General features: G+C 50.7%; 1 protein-coding gene across 3 annotated transcripts in view; it reads right to left on the reverse strand.

The window, feature by feature from the left end:
• Entpd6 (ectonucleoside triphosphate diphosphohydrolase 6) overlaps window positions 1–15,779 on the reverse strand; it is a 19,666-nt gene extending 3,887 nt beyond the window's left edge. For 2 of the 3 annotated variants that reach the window (XM_010625614.3, XM_010625612.3), the window contains exons 1-11: window positions 15,699–15,779; window positions 10,933–11,229; window positions 8,615–8,691; window positions 7,429–7,572; window positions 6,376–6,451; window positions 5,547–5,582; window positions 4,747–4,835; window positions 4,221–4,300; window positions 3,671–3,735; window positions 1,189–1,290; window positions 47–184 (exon numbers count right to left, since the gene is read on the reverse strand). In XM_010625614.3, coding sequence (XP_010623916.1) covers window positions 47–184; window positions 1,189–1,290; window positions 3,671–3,735; window positions 4,221–4,300; window positions 4,747–4,835; window positions 5,547–5,582; window positions 6,376–6,451; window positions 7,429–7,572; window positions 8,615–8,691; window positions 10,933–11,197 — 1,072 coding nt within the window. In that variant the 5' untranslated portion in view covers window positions 11,198–11,229; window positions 15,699–15,779. The remainder of the gene's footprint in view (window positions 1–46; window positions 185–1,188; window positions 1,291–3,670; window positions 3,736–4,220; window positions 4,301–4,746; window positions 4,836–5,546; window positions 5,583–6,375; window positions 6,452–7,428; window positions 7,573–8,614; window positions 8,692–10,932; window positions 11,230–15,698) is intronic. The other variant, XM_010625613.3, reaches the window with a different exon arrangement.
• Window positions 15,780–19,827: the final 4,048 nt, after the last annotated feature.

Raw genomic sequence — 19,827 nt, forward strand, 5'->3', positions numbered from 1 at the left:
CCCCCCCTGCCACAGGCTTGGTTCGGGTCCCGCCGGTCACCCTCACCTATGAGACCCACACTGGCTGCCAGGTCGTAGTAGTAGGAGAAAGCGTAGAAGTCCACGTGCCCTGCCTCTTCGGCCCTGTGCACCTTGTTTCGGAGGACTTCAGATACCCTGCTGGCACACAGCTCGTGGAGGAGGCCTGCAGGAGGGAGCACGTGCATGAACACAGGCGGACCAGCGCCATAGACCCACTGCTCACGGGGCTTCCAGAGCCAGGGTGCCTGCAAGCAGTTGGCAGGGGGAGAAGCCCAGCATGGTGTCTGGGGCAGACCAGGCTGATGTGGATGTCAGCTGCCACCCCAGCAGCAGCCCTGCTTCTTCCTGGGTCACAGACAAGAAAACAGAGCCACCATGTGGCTGGAGACTGGGCACGGGCCCAGAGGTTAACAGGATGCAAGGACCACGCGATTGCTGTGAACACAGGAGGCTCTGCCCAGCCTTGTTCAGTCGGTCAGACATTCTGGTTCTTCCCAGGGCTGCTCAGGCCAGTGACACACCCACCTGGACCCCAGTGCCGCCTGCTACTGCCACAAGGCCTGGCATGGGCTTCTCTGGACTTGAGGAACCCCTGGGCAGCTATCTGGCTCTGCTCCTCAATGCCTGGCCACAGCCATTACCCATGGGCTCCCTCTTCCAGGGTGACACCTTAGCCCCTCAGTGCCCTCCCTATACTTTCTCACGTGTCGCTGTCATACTCCCTGCTGTCTTGCCAAGGCCCTTGGTCAGAGGGAGCCACCTGGTTCCTGGAGGTGGACATGCCTTGTGCTGTGTATCCAGCCTGGGCACCACACCTTGATCCTCCTGGGGAGGAAACCCAGAGGGTCACATGGTCCAGCAGGGTTAGGCAGAGGGCTGGGCAGCAGCTGTGCTGGGAACAGTGGCACCCTTCCTGCGTGAGCCTGGCCTCCCATTGCAGCTAGGCTATGGCTGTAGGCCCTACAGTGCCAGGTTATCAGGGCCATCCCACAGGAGCCCATGGCCTGTGGAGGGGAAGTGGCAGGCAGCAGCTCCAGCCCAGGGCTCTGACCAGCAAGTGTAGGTTATGCGTGCTGTCACTGCCTGATAAGTGCATGGAAAGGCACAGGGGGTGGTGGGATGCTGTGCTGACCCTTGTGGGCCACAGATGGGCAGTGACATACACACCTGCCTTCTGTCCTGAGATCTGGTACATTATTTCCGCATGTTCCCACTGGCCTCTGAACCCAGGAGACAGACAAGGGCTGACCAACTCCTTCCCGTCCTTGGCTGAAAGAGAGACAAGGATGAAAGAAGGAAGGGAGGGAGAAAGGAAAACCAATGCCACTGTTAGCCAGGGACTTCCCTAGAGCTGAGAGCGGCTGTGGTGGAGAACAAAGGTGCTGGGCACGAGGAAACACATTCCCTGATGGTGACAGAGGGATCTGATTCTGGGGACAGTCCAGGCCCAGGGAAGAACCTACCCTGGGCCTGGAGTAGTGTAGCCTCCTCTGCCTGGAAACACTGCCATGAGACTGTTCATGGCTTATGTCCCTAGGGGTAACCCTGTGGAGGCATTGTTACCCAGCTTCACAGTGGCGAGTGACCAGCGGACTGGTGACAGGGCCAGTCAAGTGCCACCAGATGCCACCATACTACAAACTGTGTTGCTCAGAGCGCCAAAGTGGGGGCCACAGCCAGAACAGGAAGCTGGCTCTGCACACTACTCATGGAAGCCCTGCAGCGTTGCTCTTGATCCCTCTGGCCAGGTCTACAGTGAGCAGGAAGTGGGTGGAGGTCAGGCTGGGGCACCAAGTGGCATGGAGACACAGGTGCCTCCTCCTCCCTCCTGCCCCTGGGGCAAGGGCTGACATGTCCTGCTTCTTGTTGAGAGAAGCTATCAGGAACTTGAAGGAGCTAAACATGTGCCAGGTGAATGTTCCCATATCAGCAGGATGCCAACCCTAGAGGGGTCAGAGGGCAGAGGCAGCTGGGGACTTGCTGGGCTCTGGGTGTCTCACACACTGTCCAGACTTGTCAGCGCCCACAGAAAAGCCAGCCCATGCCAGGTGTGGACATAAGGCCTTGGCTCAGTGCAGGGCACCAAGGGTCTGGTGTGAGGCTGCCTTCCAGGGCCCTCACAGCTCCCCAAATCTCATGCCCAGAAGCAGCCAAGCCTGCTGTATGACCTTTCACAGAGCAGACAAGGACAGAAGGGGGCTGTCACAGGCTCCTCTGTACAGCAACAGCCTCCAGGTCACCACCTCACAAACCTCCTGCTGCAGAAGGACCAAGTTCTCTTCAGGTTGCTATGGTTAACTTAAGCTAACTTAAGGCCTATGTAAAGTTTGGTTCCCAGCCTGCAGTAGAATTGGGAAGGCCTACTGGGAGGAAGTTAGGTAGGTCACTGGGCATGTGCCATCAGAGGGGACAGCATGACTCTGGCCCCTGCCTCTCAATGCTTGCCAGCTGCCACATGTCATGTACTGCCTGGCCACAGTCCCTAAGCAGCAGGGCCAACAGGCCATAGGTAGAAAATTCCAGAGTTGGGCACTGAAACAAGCCTTTCCTCCTTGTAAGCTGATGCCTCAGGGATTCTTTCAGTGACAGGCAGCTGAATATCATGCAAGGTGGCTCCCAAGGTAGGGGATGACTGCACAGTTACTTGGGTTCCTTTAAAGTCTCTTTCAGAAGTTACTTTATTTATTTATTTATTTATTTATTCTTTTCCTTTTGCGGTACTGGGATCAAACTCGGGACCTTGCGCTTGCGAGCCAGGTGCCAGAACCTCTGAGCTAAATCCCCAGCAGTTTTTTTTTTAACAGTGTCTTTTTCTAAAAATTCAGAATGTACAGGGTATGATTGAAAAGTATGGTAAATGTATACATTTAAAAATTTTATTACAATAAAGACACAATGCCACTAACCCTCTTTAATTTTTCCCTCTAGCTTTGAACACATTCATTCTATTGTCCTTGCCACTTTCTGCAGCAGTTCTGGAGTCTTCTTTCTTGAGTATCTTCAGTTGCCCCATCCTGGCTACTTAGTCATCCTGAATCAATTCAAAATGTTTAGCTTTTGTGATCATTTTGATTTTGGGAAGAGCCAGAAGTTACATGATGCCAGACCCAGTGAATAAGGTGGATGCTTTTATAAGCCTGAATTTCTGCTGCACAGCATTTGGAATCAGCAAAGTATTTTTTTATCATACCTCATAAAGACACCTGGGAAAGAATTCTCCAGAACTTCTCCGGGAAGTGGCAAGAACAACAGGACAAGTGTGTTCATAGGGAGGGGAGTATTCTGAAGGGGATCAGCAGCCTGTGCCTTTACTGTAACACTTACTTAAAATTTAAATGTTGCCAGGTGTGGTTGTGGGTGCCTATAGTCCCAACACTCGAGAGGCTGAAACAGGAGGAGTGCACAAACTCAAAGCCAGCCTGAACTACACATGAGTTCAAGACCGACCTGAACTACATAGTGAGATCCTGTCTAAAAAAAAATTAATTAAAATGTTAACCGTATTTTCATCACACCTCATATGGAGGTAAAACAGCCTCCTCTGTCCCTCCTGGGTCAGTCCCACATCATGGCGAGTAGGGACAGAAGGCAGGCGGTTCCTCCCTCTCACTGAGGGCAGGCAGAGCCCTAAGCAGCATATTCTACTCACCGGGTCTCCCCTCCACGCCACCCAGGATCGCCAGCCGCGCTGACATCAGTCCCAGCCCCAGGTAGCTGTGGAGACAATGCCCACCCAGGTGAGGCATGGGGATGGCTGGGCCTCCATTTGCTATATAAAGTGGTGCCACCCTGGGAGGATGCTACAGCTTTCCTGCTCTTTTTTTTTTTGAACTTGAGTCCTTGTGCTTGCAAGGCAGGCGCCAGAACTACTGAGCTAAATCCCCAGCCCTTTCCTGCTCTTATGAGGAGTCTCTGAAGCACATGGGACTTCACTGAACAGCTCACGCAGGAGCTATGACACTGCCAGGACCCCAGTTTTCATGGGGCACAAAAGGAACAGACTGAAGATGACACATGGCAGGCACGTGGCTCAGAAACTGCACACCCTGAGCTCCTGCATTTCACCCAAGCCTTCTCCAAAAAGTAACAGAGTGAGGGGGAGGGCTTCCAGGATCTGTCTAGGCCCATGTATAGGGTACTGAAGGAGGCAGAAGCAGGCTTGTCAAGGGGCTGTGACCTCCCTGACCCTGGAAACCAACCTGTGGGAATACAGCCTGTAGGTCCTGTTAAACATCTGCAGTGACGTCAGGTGGCCAGGGGGGGAGGCCTCGAGGGTGCCCTACGGAGACACCAGATTAATGTCCTGATGTCAGAATCCCCACCTCCTTGGGACATTCAGACAGAGACAAGTACAGAGCTTTTCTTTAAATTCCATGCTCTGGAAGAATGGAGAGCAAGCCAGGGAAGATAAAGCACCCATAGCATTCCCTTGCCAACAGCACCATACCCACCCTGACTGGGGTTCAGCCAGGGTCACCAAGCTCTGCCCCAGAGATGACAAGAAACAAGGGCAGCAAGGAGGGAGTGTTTCCTCTCCTCTGGGACCTGCATCCAGGACAGTGAGGACTCCCTGGCACTTTGCAGGGTGCAGGGGCATCTGGTTATTACCTGGCTTATGGTCCCACTACAGATCAGATTTCTGTTATGGTTTGTTTTCCAGGCAGGAGCTACCTGTAAGCGCCATCACCCTCCGTCCACTGCCCAGGGGCTGCCAGGGCCAGTTACCTCAGCCCGTGGAAGGAAGGTGATCTGAGTAGATCCGCCGCCCAGATCCAGCATGCCCACGCTGCTCCTACCTGGGCCTCGCAAGCTGCCTGGACAGTGGGAAGACAACACTGGTAGTGAGGAAGGAGGACAGGAAGGCAGAGGGAGGCGAAAAGCTGACTTCAATGGACAGAAAAACAAGAGAACCAGCTCCACTGTTTACACATGTTCACGGAAAGGTGCCCAGTGTCTGTGGGAAGATCAGGTGGCATCAGCCATGGCTTTAATGAGGGCAGAATGATACTGACTGTCTGAGATGTTGGACTGGTCCTGCCCGCTGAGGAGGAGGCTGTAGCCTCAGCCCCATGAGTTGCCGCCTTCTTGTCTTCATCTCCATCTTCCCAGAAGCACTGAGGTAGGGGTTCCTTGCCTATCCCCTAGGATCTCTCTCCATCCCCTAAAGGACATATCCTGCCAAGAACCCACTCATATACTACGTCAAACACAGCCTTTCCCTAATTCCAGTAAAGGGATGCATGCAGACAACAGTATTTGAAAAAGAGCTCCTCTTGGCCAGTTTTCCAGGACAGATATTTCTGTAGTGGGCAAGTGGCAGGCATTTACACTGGGTATCTATAGAGCTCAGTGTCTTCAGGCACAAGAGGGAGTGAAGCAGCCCAGGTGGGGGGAGTCCTCCATGAACCCCTGTGAGCTTGTGACTGCCACTGAGCCCGCTGTCCCCATGCTTTCCTCTGGCCTGTGAACCCTGAGGGTTATGGACACACGGCAGGGTGTTACCTTTGGGGTTAAGTGACACGTACCTGTCAGGAAGTTGACAGTGATCCACGCAGACACACCTGCAAGAGAGTGGCACAGGAGGGTCATCGTCACCCAGAACTATCCACGCAGCTCCCAGGACATGTGTCTCTCTCTTCGGGCCTCTCACCACCACTCCCAGACTCCACACCACCCAGAGAAGTGCTGGGCAGGAAACAGTCCAGCAGCTTCTGGTAGACTATTCTAATATCACACTAAAACCTGAACACTTTACTAAAGGCCATGTCTCCCTGCAGTTCTGCATACCAGATTCCTCTTCTGGAAGAGAACCTATGCTCTCCCTGCCCCATACAAACTCTTTTTGTTTTTGAGACAGTCTCACTCTGTAATTCAGGCTGGCCTTGAACTCACTATGTAGCCCAGGGTGGCCTCGAACTTACGGTAATCCTCCTGCCTCAGCCTCCCAAGCGCTGTGGTTACAGGCATGTACCATTGCACCTGGCTTTACAAACTCACTCTTAGAGTTACAATTAAAAGCATGGGCCAGTCTTAGAATCAGCAATGCAGCTGCAATGCTCTAAATGCAGCAGCAATTGGGGTTCTCTCTATAGGCTCTTCAAATTCAGTGTTTTCAGAGACTTCATCTGTGTTGTGTCTGGAGTTAGCCCAGATGAGAATCTGTCTCTAATGCTGGTGCTGAAAAGGCCCTCTGGGACACTTGTGCTGTGAACAGACTGCAAGCTCAATCACCCATCTTCAACCAAAGAGGAAGCCCTGTGCACCAATTCTAAGTGGTGGTGGCGGCAGCGGCAGCAGCAGCAGTGCATGGGGCGTCTCCAGGGCCACATGTGGGGGTGCTTCCAGCCACTCTACCTTCATCAGTTCCGTTCATGATGGAAACACAGTCGTCCCCTACCAGGAAAGGTGACGCCTTAAACACCTCCTTCACCTGCATGCAGAGAAATGTCTTCACCTTCTGGAAAGGGAGGCCAGCAGTTTCCAGGCAACAGAACAGCAAGAGACCACCTGTCCCCAGAGGCAATGCTCACTCTCAACTTAAGCTATCCAGGCCTCAACAAGGAGCTTCTTCAGCTGTGTTGAGGGCCAGCTCAGGAACATGCCACCCTGGAGACCCTCCTGGCCTGCTGTGGGGAGTCTGTGGGCTGTGGAAGTGGGGTGCACTCGCTCCCAAAGTTCTGCCCAGCTTTTCGATGTGAGATGAAGTGTGAGAAGCTCCACAGCAGAGCTGAGCCTGGGGATCTGGTGGGTGCCCTCCAGGGACATGGTCAGTTTGTCCCAGCACTAAGAAACTTCAGTTCCTTTGCCCCACCCCATGTCCCATGCCTCAGTGGGGGACCCTGATGGACAAGCACGTGCTGTCCTTTCATAGGAGAACAGGACAGGAGGGACGCAGGGACAGAGGAGCACAGGTTGGGAGACAAGGCCAAGGGGCCTCTTGGGTAACCACAGGGTTTTTTTTCTAGACAGAGTCTCACTATGTAGTTCAGGCTGGCCATGAACTCACTATGTAGCTGAGGCTGGTTTCAAACTTGGGGCAATCCTGTCTCAGCCTCCTGAATGTTGGGATTACAGGCATGTACCATTCGGCCTTGGGAAGCCACATCTGAATGTCTGACAGAAGCAGGACTCTTGTCCCACTGAGAACAGAGAAGCTTAGTGTCCACAGCCCTCATCCACATCGAGTCCTAGGGGAGGGTGCCCTTCAAATGCACAGTGCACTTTTAAATAAAGTTGTTTTTCTTCTGTAACATAGACTCCCTCAGGAAAACACGCATAGCCTTAAACGTCAGGGAGATGATGCCCGGAGGTGACACTGAGCGCGTGGTGGCACCTGTCATTCTGCCTGCCTGACACCCCTTAGGGGCAGTGCCCACCATGCAGGAGCCCCCTCCATGCTGAGCCCACCTTCTGCAGCAGCTTCTGAGCCTTTTCCCCAGGTAACAGGCGCAAGCCAGCAGTGGCCTTGAGGACGAGCGGCGTGGCCTTCCAGAAGTCAAATGGAATCTCCTTCTTAGCAACATCCAGCAGTTCCTGGATTCCCTGAGCGCTCTGTGGATGTGTGACAGCAAAGCAGGACCTGTCACACCCAGCATCCGGGGTCACAATGCTACCCTGATCTTATAATTTTCCTGTTATATTTAAAATTAGGAGAGGACAGGGACAGTGTGTGAGGCAGAGGGACCAGGTGAACATGGCACCGTGGGGACAGAATGCAGCAGGGTGAGGGAAGGTCAGGGCCACAAGGCTGAGCCCCCTTTACGGCAGCTTTCGTGCCTTCTTGGGTGACACTGCCCTGCCATCACCAGGCCCCACCAGGCAGCCTCAGACAGATCTGGACTCCCTGATGACATGAGGCTGTTGCAACCAGCACAGTCTAGATTCCCTACTGAACTCCATCCCATGAGCAACTATGCTGAGGAACCACATCACTGCCAGGCACTGAAGACCCTGGGGCTGGACAGGGCTGGTGTCAGTGCCAGGACGGGGTAGAGATGGCTCAGGGGAGTATGGGTTCTGAACAGTGGTTCTGCAGTGCTGGGGATGGAACCCTTTGCCTTCTCCACAAAGCATGAACTCTACCCTTGAGATGCACTCCTAAACCCCAGAATATAATGCCTTTTAACTTTACTTAGGTTTTAGTGAGTGTTTATTATCTTCAAAGTACCCACAGCAAAAAATCTAAAGTTAAAAATATACTACAGGGCTAAGAGTGTAGTTCAGCAGTAAAGCACTTGCCCAGCACGCAGGGAACCCTCAGGTTCAATTCCCAGCACATTAAAAAAAAAAAAAAAAGTATTATGCAAAACCTGTAAGATTAGTGTGAAAACATTAACTAAATTTCCAAGGAACATACATTGTAGGTTTGCAGTACTTGTACTTCTGAGCTGCAATGAGCCTCTAGTGGGCCTGCACGGGGGTGCACAGGAGGCTGGAACAGATCTGCTCACCCCCACCCCAACGGTGCTCAAGGGCCCTACACCCCAGGCAGCACAACAGGGACGCTTTCTTCTGCCTGCCACACCCACATGGAAGGAGCTGACTTTAACCAATTACACAGACAGGGTGAAGAGGGTCAAGCAGAGGCTTTTACCTTATCGACATCATCTGCATAAGCAGAAAGCCCTGGCTTCAGTGCTCTGAAAGTCTCATGGGTCAAGGTAGGAGTCTCTAAGGGAAAAGAAAACACTTTTTTAAAGGTTCATGTTATGGCTTGTATCCATGTGCCCCCCCCCAAAGCCTTATGCAGTCAGAGGTGGGAATTTTTCAGAGGTGGCTGGACCTAGAGTGTGATTCTGGGTTAAGGGTGTGTGATTACTGAATCACGCCATTGATTTGCTTGGCATAGCTCTGGGTGTGAGCGCTACCTGCTCTTAGGGGAATAAAAGCAATAGAAACTGCTATTATTGCTTGTTACTTACTGCATATTGCTGCTGCTATCTTCTGCTCTATGATGCCTCTCTGCCATGCCACCCTGTCTTGGAACCAGCAGATTATAGATTGAAACCTCTATAAACTATTAAGACAAATAGACTTTTCCTCCTTTAACTCTGCATGTCAAGTATTTTGTCTCAGCAGCAGCAAAAGTAACTAAGACAGTTCATCTAGCAAAACAGACATAAACATGTGAATATATATAACTGCGACTAGCCAGACTTCTTTTGGTACCAGGGCCTTTCCACTGAGCTATGTCTTTAGCTCTTTTCAATTTTTAAAGACAGGGTCTTGCTAAGTTTCCTAGGTAGGACTTAAACTTGTGTTCCTCCTGCCTCATCTTTCCAAGTGCTAGGATTACAGGCATGTGTCACCATGTCCACGGAGCCAGACTTTTTAAAGGCTGCTGCCTGACTACACGGACCAATCCCAGAATGACCCTTTAGCCCTTCTTGCCTACATTTGCCTCCTTAGTTTAGCTGAACAAGATTAGCGATCCCTCGTGTGGGCCAGAACTTTGCTTTAACATATAGGGTGTGGCTCAGTGTGAGGCTCTACATTTGGTCCTTGGTGCTCTGCCACCCACCCCAGAAATCAGCTTTTATTGATTTATTGATTGGGGGGGGTTGTTCCTTAGTTTAGCTGAACAAGATTAGCGATCCCTCGTGTGGGCCAGAACTTTGCTTTAACATATAGGGTGTGGCTCAGTGTGAGGCTCTACATTTGGTCCTTGGTGCTCTGCCACCCACCCCAGAAATCAGCTTTTATTGATTTATTGATTGGGGGGGGGGTTGAGACAGGGTCTCACTATGTAGTTGAGACTGACCTGGAACTCACTATGTAGCCCAGGCTGATCTCGAACTCATAGCGATCCTCCTGCCTTAGCCTCCTGAGTGCTGGGATTACAGGCATGCGCCACCATGCCCAGCTTATTGATTTATTTTTTGAGACAGGATCTCACTATGCAGTTCAGACTGGCCTTGAACTCACTATGTAGTCCAGGCCTTGAACTCTCACCAATCCTCCTGCCTCAGCCCCCCAGGTACTGTGATTATAGGCAGGCACCACCACGCCTAGCAAGAGATGCAGATTTTTGAAGGTACATTATCCTAAATAAACTCTTGATTTTTTTTTTTAAAGCAAAGTTCTGGTCAAGCATAAAAATATACAACAAAATTAAAAGTAAACAAAACATGCTACAATAGCTTTAGAGAGAGGTGCTCTGAAGTGTCTGGTTGGGACTGGCATGATATCTATGCACAGCCCAAACCCTGGAGAGGAAGTACCCAGGGGTGCTGGTCTCACTGCACAGGGACATGGCCAGGCCAGGGACATTGTGGAGGGCAAAACACTGGGAGAGACAGTAGAGGTGGCTACTGAAGGCTCTGTACAGGGGAAGCCTGTGCCTGCCTGCCTCGGCCTACCTGGGAAGCACAGCTTACGTCCTTCTGCTGAGGTCCCTCTCGACCATCATCCCTGGCTGTCTGGACCCACAGTGCCAGTTCCTCACGTGATTCCTGTTACTTCCTGTCTTAAACTCCCAACATGATCCTTGGCCTCTGTCACAGTCACAGTCATCTACCCTCCCAGTGATCATGGGGAGGGGAAAGGGCAACAATGTCCTCAAGGGTCTCAGGTGCTCTCCGTGGCAGATTCTAACATAATCTGGGCTCCTGGAGACTGCAGGAGTGTGGATACCAATACTGACTCAGCATCTCTCCACAGCGGCTCTATCTACGTTTTTCTTTCTCTATTTTTTGTCTCTAGACCTCAAAACTGGGACCTTGAACCAAGTGCTCCCCCTGTTAAGCCACATCCTAGCCCTTGACAGCTGCACGTTGATCAGCTGCCAGGGGAGTCCAGGCAGGGCTCAGCCCACACTGTCTTTTGCAGTAAAGTACCGTATGGGTCCTGTGAGAAGGGAGAGGGCAGACCTGATGTGTGGAAACAGAGGGGCTTGTGGTCAGGACAGGGTACCTCCAGGTAGCTGGGCAAACTGGAAGACGTGCACACGAGTACCAGTGCTCCCGGCATCAAACATGATTCCGTAGAAGACTTCATGAGCACGAGCAGCTGACCCCACGGAGGTGTGGGCTGGTCCAGTGATGGAGGAGAGGGCCTGGGGGGTGGAGACCCGGTGCCACTTGATATAGGCCACGTAGATGAACAGGCCCACGCACAGCCCCAGGGGGTACACCGCTTTCGTCATCCGCAGAGCCCCATGACTGGGTATTTTTCTCATTTCTTAGTGTGCCCAGAACTGTGCCGCAGCTGCTGGAGGAAACGCAAGAAAATTATGTTAGGCTGAGAGGTTCAGTGTGCATCCAAAGTCACCAGGCCCAGGAATAAAATGTTCAACTGGAAACTGGGCTGCATTTCTCTCCTGAGTCAGAGGCTTCGTTTAATCCTGCACATGATCCTGGAAGCAGTGGTAGGAGTTGAGGGTTGTAACACTGGGTAATCTGTCCACGCTTGTAGAACAGACCATAGCTGATAAACTGGCAAGGATTTCTTTGATAGGACACCAAAACACAGGTAATGAAAGCAAAAATGCACCAGCGGAATCAAAAAGCTTTTGCTGCACAAAGGAAACAACCAACAAAATCAAAAGGCAACTTACAAAATGGGAGAAAATATTTTCAAACTATGTATCTGCACTGGTAAGGAATAAATATTCATAAAGAATTCAAACTGAACAATACCAAAACACAACCTGATAAAAAAACTGGCAAATGCATGAGTTCTTGGGTTCTTGGGTCTCAGGACTCCACACAACGAAAGGGGAAATAAATTTCTCCAAAGATGTGCAGATGGCCAAGAAGCATAAGAAAGGATGCTTCAACATCACTACTCACTAGAGAAGTGCAAAACCATAATGTGATTCACTCACACCCATTAGCATGGCTACTACCAAAAGCAACACCACCACCATCCAGAATATAACACATGTGGGTGAGCACACAGGAAAAGTCTACTTGTAAAAGTGCAGCCACTATGAAAAACTGCAGCTTCCCCCCTCCCCACCCCCCCAAAACCAGAATGGCTACGTATCACTGCAATCCTGTGGGTATGCAGTATATCCAAAGGAAGTGAAATAGCATTTCTAAAGCTATGTGCTTGCATTCCCCATTCACTGAAGCATTGTTCACAAAACCCTAGAGGTAGCAGCAATACCGATGTCTGAAGACATGTGACTGGATAAGAAAGCACGGTCTATTCCTACAATGGAACACTATCTGGTCTTAAAGAGAAAGGGGTTGGGGACAGAGTTCAGTGGTAGAGTTGGAACTTAGCATATTTAAGGCCCTGGGGTCAAAAAAGTAAAATAAAAATGAAAAGAAAGGAAACTGTGACATAGGCTACAACACAACGGACCTGGAAGGTATTCTTTTCCATGAAATGAGCCAGCCTCAAATGGACCAACAAACAAGACCACCTGGAGCAGAGGTGCAAGGGCTGAGGAGGACAGGGCAGAAGGACTGTGTATGGTCTCCAGCTGGGAAGTGCTCTGGTGTGCATGGCAGTGATGTCTGCACAGCAACTGTATGTACTGCACCAATAACTGCACACTTGGGAGTGGCTGAGACAACAAATTTTATGTTAAGTATATTTTATCACAACAGATCCTTCACGGATGAAGCCAGGCAGGGAACCCAGATGACTTCTATGGATAGAGGACAAAGGCAGTGGGGATGGGATGCAGATCCCTCAAATTCAAACTCTTAACGTCCTAGTCACTCTCACCTCAATGAAGATAACAGCCTCTGCCTTAGCAGGGTTCTCACCTTAAGTGATTTTTAAGGCTTTTTGTTTGTTTGTTTTTACCACCCTGCTCTTTGGTCCCTTCTTCACACTCCTGCAAGCTCCGGCCAACCTAAGCCCCTCCCTTAGGATGGTGGTGTTCTACAGGCACCACCTCCTTGGTAAATGACCTGTGCGGCTGTGTGTGGGGACCTCTTTCCCCGGGTTAGAAGGTACCTCTCTGGGGGAAGGGGCAGCCCCCTCAATCCTGGAAATCCAGTATCTACATGGGAGATTGCACTTGCCTACCCAGAGCGCAGCCACCCGCCCAGCAGAACAGGAAGAGGCACTGCTGGTGCTCCAGCACCTGGGTGATGGCCACTGGGGAGGGGCTGTTGGCAGGAGGCACAGTGAGCAGGGCTCCTCCATGTCGAGCATGACACAACAACAGGACATCAGTCAGCGTGGGACTGATCCTTGTGGGAGATGTCAGGCTGGAAGGCAGTGTCCGGGAATGTCTGTACTAAGCAATGTTAGCTGAGATCAAGAGAGACACACAGTGCAGCAAATGCTCATCCTGAGGCAGCTGTTATCAGCTGTATCTACAGCTGCCTCTCTCTCTCAAGCCACCCCTCCCAGGTTACAATGACCCAACCTTCAAATATGCTCATTAAAAGTGGACCTAGGAGGGGGTGAAGGGAGAGCAGGGACAAGGGGGAAAAACGAGGACCAAGACCTTTCATGTAAAGGTACAAGATCCCAATGATGAATGTAACTGCACTGTATACCTAAAATGTACCAATAAACTCAATGAGAAAAAAAATTTAAAAAAAAAAGGTGGACCTGATATTTACAGAGAAAGTTCTGAAGCAGTTAACTCCAGGGATGGTGAGGACACAAAGCAATACTGACACCTTATAGCCATGAGAGTGCATTATAAAATCTGCTGCACAAACAAGTTTCATCCTGCCCGTGCCAGGCTAAGTACTGTGTGCCACAGGAGCAGACTGGCGGTGTCTACCAGCTCTCAGGCAAGACTGGCTCTCTGTTAAATATCTCTACCCACTAAAAATCCCAGATGTGCTGTCTCCTATCAGGAACCCACAGGTCGGTCATTGCCTGGTGTTCAGGACATTCAGGCCCTGGAGTGCCTGGAATGGATGCATCTGGAACTGTGCAGTGGCATGTGGCAGGGCGGATGAATCCTCGACTTCTGCCTCTAAAATGATGGTGCTCTGTCCCTTCATATTCCCTAGAAATACATGACAGTTTAGACAACACCCACAGGAACTTGTATTATTCCTGGAGTTATACAACGTCAAGGGCTGGTCGACAACAGTCCACAGAACACTCAGAATGAGGAAGTGCAGACAAAAACAGTCAGGCTCTCACCAAGGCCCAATGGGCACACCAATTTCACTCCAGAGTAAAGGGATTCCTCACAGTCAAGATACCTGAAGGAGGCCAAGTCACACTTCTGTGGGCCCTGGGGGCACTCAGTGAGGATCAGACCCTCCCGAGACTTGGTGAAAATAACTCAGGTGCAGTGTTCTTTACTGCAGCGAGGAGTGAGGCTGTAGGCAAGAGGCCAGGCAGGAAGTGAGTGTGGGTTTGCAAACAGAGTTTTGGCTCTGGCCAGGGCCACCTTGTCAGGTGGGGCAAGAGTAAGAGGAAAGCTGCATGCTCCTGGCCTGAACTTACTAGCTTTCTAAGAGCTGGGATGCAGGGGCTGTCAGAGACACATGCTCCAGCTCATTCTGACTGGTGCTGCCCACTGTGCTGGCCAGTTTCTTTCAGGTTTTCAGTTAAAGTGTAGGAAAGGGCAGTAATGACAAATGACTACCACATATACCAAAAATGTGTCCAAAATTAAAGCACATTAGAAAACCTACACTCCTTCTCCTGAAAGATGTTAAAGACTTTTCTTGGCAAAAACCCATTCTGGATCAGCCCTGTCAACACCACCTGTTCTCTTCTTTCTTGGGATGACTGGGAGGGAAGGCATGTCCAGGGATCCCTGCAAGAACAGCTCCCTGCCTGTCAGGTTCCACACAAGGCTCCAGGAGGCAGAGCAACACACACCCTATCAGCCACCTGACTGCAGGGGAGGAACAGAGGGACATAAGCAGTTCTGGGCTTGTAACAGTACGGTTGCTGGAATGAACAGTATGGCTTCTTTTCCAAGAATGCAAACACTGTTAATAGTGACACCATTCTGTCTCTTCCCAAAATGCTCCTCCTCGGCACAGTGACACAGTGAACGGAGGGACAGCCCTATAAGGCATTCAGCACCCAGCTCTCCCCAAAGCTGCTGTTTACAGAGGTCTGAGAGTCTGCCACCGATAGATCTGGGCCAGAGGAGCCCTGCATCCTGTAGCACGAGGGTGTGTGGCTCAGCACGGACATCTTGGGACACAGGTGCCTGGACACCTGGGACTTACCGTGGTCGTCTGCAGAGGCTGATCCCAGGGCAAGGCACTGGGCCTAGCGTGACCCACCCAGTAATGCAAGCTTTCTCCCCAACCCTACTGCCATCCCATGGCTTCCGGAGATAAAACTTCTTTTCTCTGGACCCGTCTGTCCCTGGCGCCCATTCTTCCAGCTGCGAAAGCATTCCAAGGAACGAATCCTCTCGGGTCCACTCCGTCCACCTCGGCCCGGGTCAGCTCAGGCGGAAGCACCACCCCCTCGTACTCTTCTGTCACCACCCCAGCCCAGAATGAATTGGCCCAGTCGTCAGCCCTAGGGGCGCAGAGGCTTTCCCTGTCAGGCTGAGCTCCAGGAGGGCGGCCCGCAGTCCCACCCCTCCTGGGCGGGTCAGCAGCGCCAGCTGAATGAATGAATGAGTGCGCGAATGAAGGAGCGAATGGGAGGGACGCCGGGAGGTGGAGCCCGACGTCCACGGAGGCCCGTCGCAGCCGAGTGGAAGGCGACCCGCGGGCACCGAGGATAACGGTCCCGTTTCAGCCCTCCCGACCCCTCCTCAGGCCGCACTCACTCACCCTGCTCAGCACCCTAGGCCCTCACAGCGGCCCACAGGGGGTACTCCTGCTCCCGCGCCGCGGCCAGCGCCACCCAAGCTCTGCAAGGTACGCGACCCTACGAGCCGGGCCCCGCCCACGCACCCATGCGTCACCCACTGGGCGGGGCATCGCCGTCCGGCTGCGCACGCGCAGTACACACGTCGCAACCCAGCTGCGCAGGCACAGATCTGTTCGGGATCACAGGCTTGGGGTCTTCGGATTTGATTAGCCTGAAACTCTTGGAGCTGTTTTTTTTGCCCGGCCTACCTCATAGCCTTGACTAACTGATGGAGGATCCCTGGGTCCTTACACATCTAAATTCTCGTTTTATTCCCAAGTGGCGATGTTACAAAAAATGAAGCCATACAGAGTGGGCAGTGTGATAAATCTCCCGCACTCTTGACCCCATTTTCTCATGGCTTCCTAGAAGCTGCCCAGGCTGCCAGCTTCTGGCTCCGTTGGTCCTAGAAGGACCTGCCTGGTGGGGGCTACTCACGTGTTCCCCAAGCTGGCGCCCTTTCCTAGGACACCCTCTTACTTGGGGTGCCACATGACCAGCCAAAAAGGTGTACACTCATGTGACCACGTCTGAGCAATGAGGCGTGGGTGTGTTGGGCATGGCGGGAGTACCTCTTCATCTGCAGAGCCCTGGGATGGCATGGCCTTGGTGGGTTTCAGAATCGCAGCGGGGTTACATGCTGTGCTCTAGACAGGGCTTTCTAGAAGTGATGGTAACCCTATGGGATGTAGGGACACACTGTAGCGTGTGTGTGTGTGTGTGTGTGTGTGTGTGTGTGTCCTGAGCCACCCCTCCCTGTAGGCACCTGTGGATGAACCCTAAAGTTTCCCAGGTGTTATTTGCTTTTATGGTGCTATATAATGCTTCAGGATCCACGCACACCTGTGGGTAGATTTATTCTTGACAGTGTAACTGGCTATGGTAAAGGATATGCTTTTTTTTTTTTTTTAACAGGATCTTGCTATGTAGTCCAGGCTGTCATTGAACTCACTATATATCCCAGTGGAGATCCTTCTGCCTCAGTCTCCTAAATGCTGGGATGGCATGGCCACTGTGCCTGGCCAGGATATACTCTTTTAAAACATCCTGCACAGGGCTGGGGATTTTCCACCACCTGCCATGCAAGTGCAAACACCTGAATTCAATCCCCAGTACCTGAATAAATAAATTACATCCTGCACAGATGTGTCTAAACTGTCCCTGGTGATTCTTCTGACTCACTCTCTTGCAGACACAGTGTAGGAGGTTGGCTTCCCCAGATTCCCCCGGTTCTTTGGAAGATTCTTGCCAGTCCAACACTTGCAAGGCTACATCTAAGTTTTAGTTTACAGATTTTCTAGCATCTTGAAATCCCTGTTCATGGAATAGTACCAGTCCAGCTTTTCCCTAGCTCACTTACCACTTCTTCATTGATTGTCACTGTTTCATTCTACAGGTTCTAGGTGAGATTCATGGCTTGGAAAGCTTTTCCATCAGATCTTAGTAGAATCCTTCTTATTCCTAAAGACTCGGCTCACCTATCACCTGTTCAGCCACTTCATGTATAATAGCCTTTCCAGAAATTTTCGGTTGTTCTCTATGCTTTTCCTTCATAGTACCTCTCACACTTGATGACTTGCTTATGGGTACATTCTGTTTCCCTGCTGAAATGCAAGTTCCTGGCACTCTGGCCCATGGTGCCTGCATCCCTTATCCCACCTGTGACTGTAGCTCTCCAGTTGTGGTGGAGACCTCTGTGCTGCCTCAGAACAACTTTGTATGGCCACTCCAGGGCTCACATCAGGACTTCCTCTAGAGCCTCAAGGGAGTGTCCCTTCCCCATAAAAGCTGGGGTAGACCTCTCTGGGTTGCAGTGGAACAACACTTCGTCATTTGTCATTCTAGAAAATAACTGGAAGGTGCTGGGATGCAACATCTGGAGTCAGGTCTGGTCAGGACAGCCTGGGCTATGTTTCCAGCCTTCCTTATCTAGAAACAGGATGTTCTTCAGTACTTCTGCCTAGTGACTCAGTGTCCCCAGAGTGTAAAACCCGGGCAGGATGCCTTCCATTGTCCCCCATCAGCAGTGTAAATAGGAAATCCACAGCTGAGACACCATCTGCCCCAGGGGCTTCCTGAGCCTCTGGGTGCTAGGGGACAACATCTCCCAGGCCTCTGCCATCTCTTGCTGTCTAGCTATAAGCAAATCTGCTTTGCATAGAGTGTTGTTCTGTCTCCCCAGACTCAGACAAATTTGTAACCTATGCAGAGTGAACCTACTTCACAGCAGCCCTTAGCCAGGAGGAGATAAATGCCTCACACTTCCCAGAGGCAGGTAGGATTTGTGTTGGGTCAATGCGATTGTTTTCTTTTCTTCCTGGATCCTTTCCTTCCTTCTCAAACCTGCTGCTGAGGAATCACCTCCCAAATAAACCATCTGCTTCTAAGCTCTTGTCTCAGACTAACTTTGAGGGAACCCAAATTAAGATAATATTCAAAGTATTTCTGAAGGAATGAGTGGATGGATTATAGTTAATCTGAGGCTTTCATTTGTCAGCAAGAGGAAGCAGCTCAGCTTGGCAGTAGGTGGTGGGATGGTCAACACCTGCACTAGGATGCAGGAGACAGGATGGATGATAGACGCTGGGCAACAGCAGAAACATGGGACAGCACGGAAGTATGACTGGCCCTGCTTTTGAGGACTAAGAAAGTTTGCAAAAAGTAAATGAATTTCAAAGCTGCCTTAATTACCCAGTGTGACCAAGAGTGGAGGAAGCCCATCTGCTCACACCAATGCAAGAAGGTAGCTGCAAATCTGTCTGCCAAGTGAGATAGGATCACATGGGCCTTGGGACACCCTTAATGGCTGGAACTGCTAAACCCCAGGGCTATCTTTTGGCCAGAAAATGTCCAACAACAGAAGTGTTAGGCAATAATCCTAGAAGCAGCCTTCATCCAGTGACAGGAGCAGAGACCCTAGCCTTTTCTCCTCCAACAACACAGTCCTTTGGCACATCCACACTGGGAATGGAGTCTCTGTATGCAACCGCGTATTGACTTTTTCTCCTTTTCTCTGCTGTTGTTAATTGGGATCACCCCTCAGATAAGCTTATGCCCAAGTGGTTTCTCCATATTTGTTTTTTGGGGAGGCTACTTGATATAAGGTATCCATCATTCAGGTGGTTTTGATGGTAAACTAAGTAAAACATCTTAGCTGCCTCTGTTATTTCTTTCTCTGGTTTCTGAAGTCCCTAATTAGAAACTACTGTCTCTCCAGACAAATCTGTTCTTTTTGCCTCTGGAAGCCTCTTTGTGCATGGCTACCTTTCCATTTTCCAAAGTCTAGCACACACATGAAGAATGGGAGGGAAAACTTGTGCTTGTGTTCTTTATTATTCAACCCGCCACATTGTCCATTATGTGGTTGTGTAAAGCGCTGATGGATGGTCTGGTGAGATCACTTTGTGCTGTGATGATAACTGGGTTGAGATAGGAAGTGCAGTTGTAGAACAAGTGCTTCATGAAGTATTCAAGTCAGTAGGGCAGTGTGAATAAATTGTCCTGATCATCTGCCAAGTCTTCTCTCCCTGGAGGTCTTTGACATTAAGTATGATGCTGCTGTAGATTAAGAAAAAAAAATATTTTTTTTAGTTTAAGTTTCTTTTCCCCAGTTTTTTGAGACAGGGTCTCACTATGTAGTTGAGAATGGCCTGGAACTCACTGTGTAGCCCAGGCTGGTCTCGAACTCACAGCGATCCCCCTGCCTCAGCCTCCTGAGTGCTGGGATTACAGGCGTGCACCACCACCCGTCTAAATTTGTTTTTATGTCACTAATGAATGTTGAATTTTATTTTGTGCATTTCATCTGTTGAGATAATCATATACTTTGCTCCATTCCAATGTTGAATTACTTATACTCTTGATACAAAGCATGCATTTTCTTTATACAATGCCAGATTTGGTTTTCAAATGTTGGGTTTAGGCAATTTGCTGATTTGCTTACTTTGCTCTTCTCCTCCAGTGGTGCTAGGGATTGAACCTATGTATGTTAGGCAAGCACTCTACTACTGAACTACATCCCCAGCCCTTTTCACTTTTTTTTTTTTTTTT

This window comes from Fukomys damarensis, unplaced genomic scaffold, assembly GCF_012274545.1.
Source record: "Fukomys damarensis isolate Sample0158 unplaced genomic scaffold, DMR_v1.0_HiC HiC_scaffold_7, whole genome shotgun sequence".
Lineage (NCBI taxonomy): Eukaryota > Metazoa > Chordata > Mammalia > Rodentia > Bathyergidae > Fukomys > Fukomys damarensis.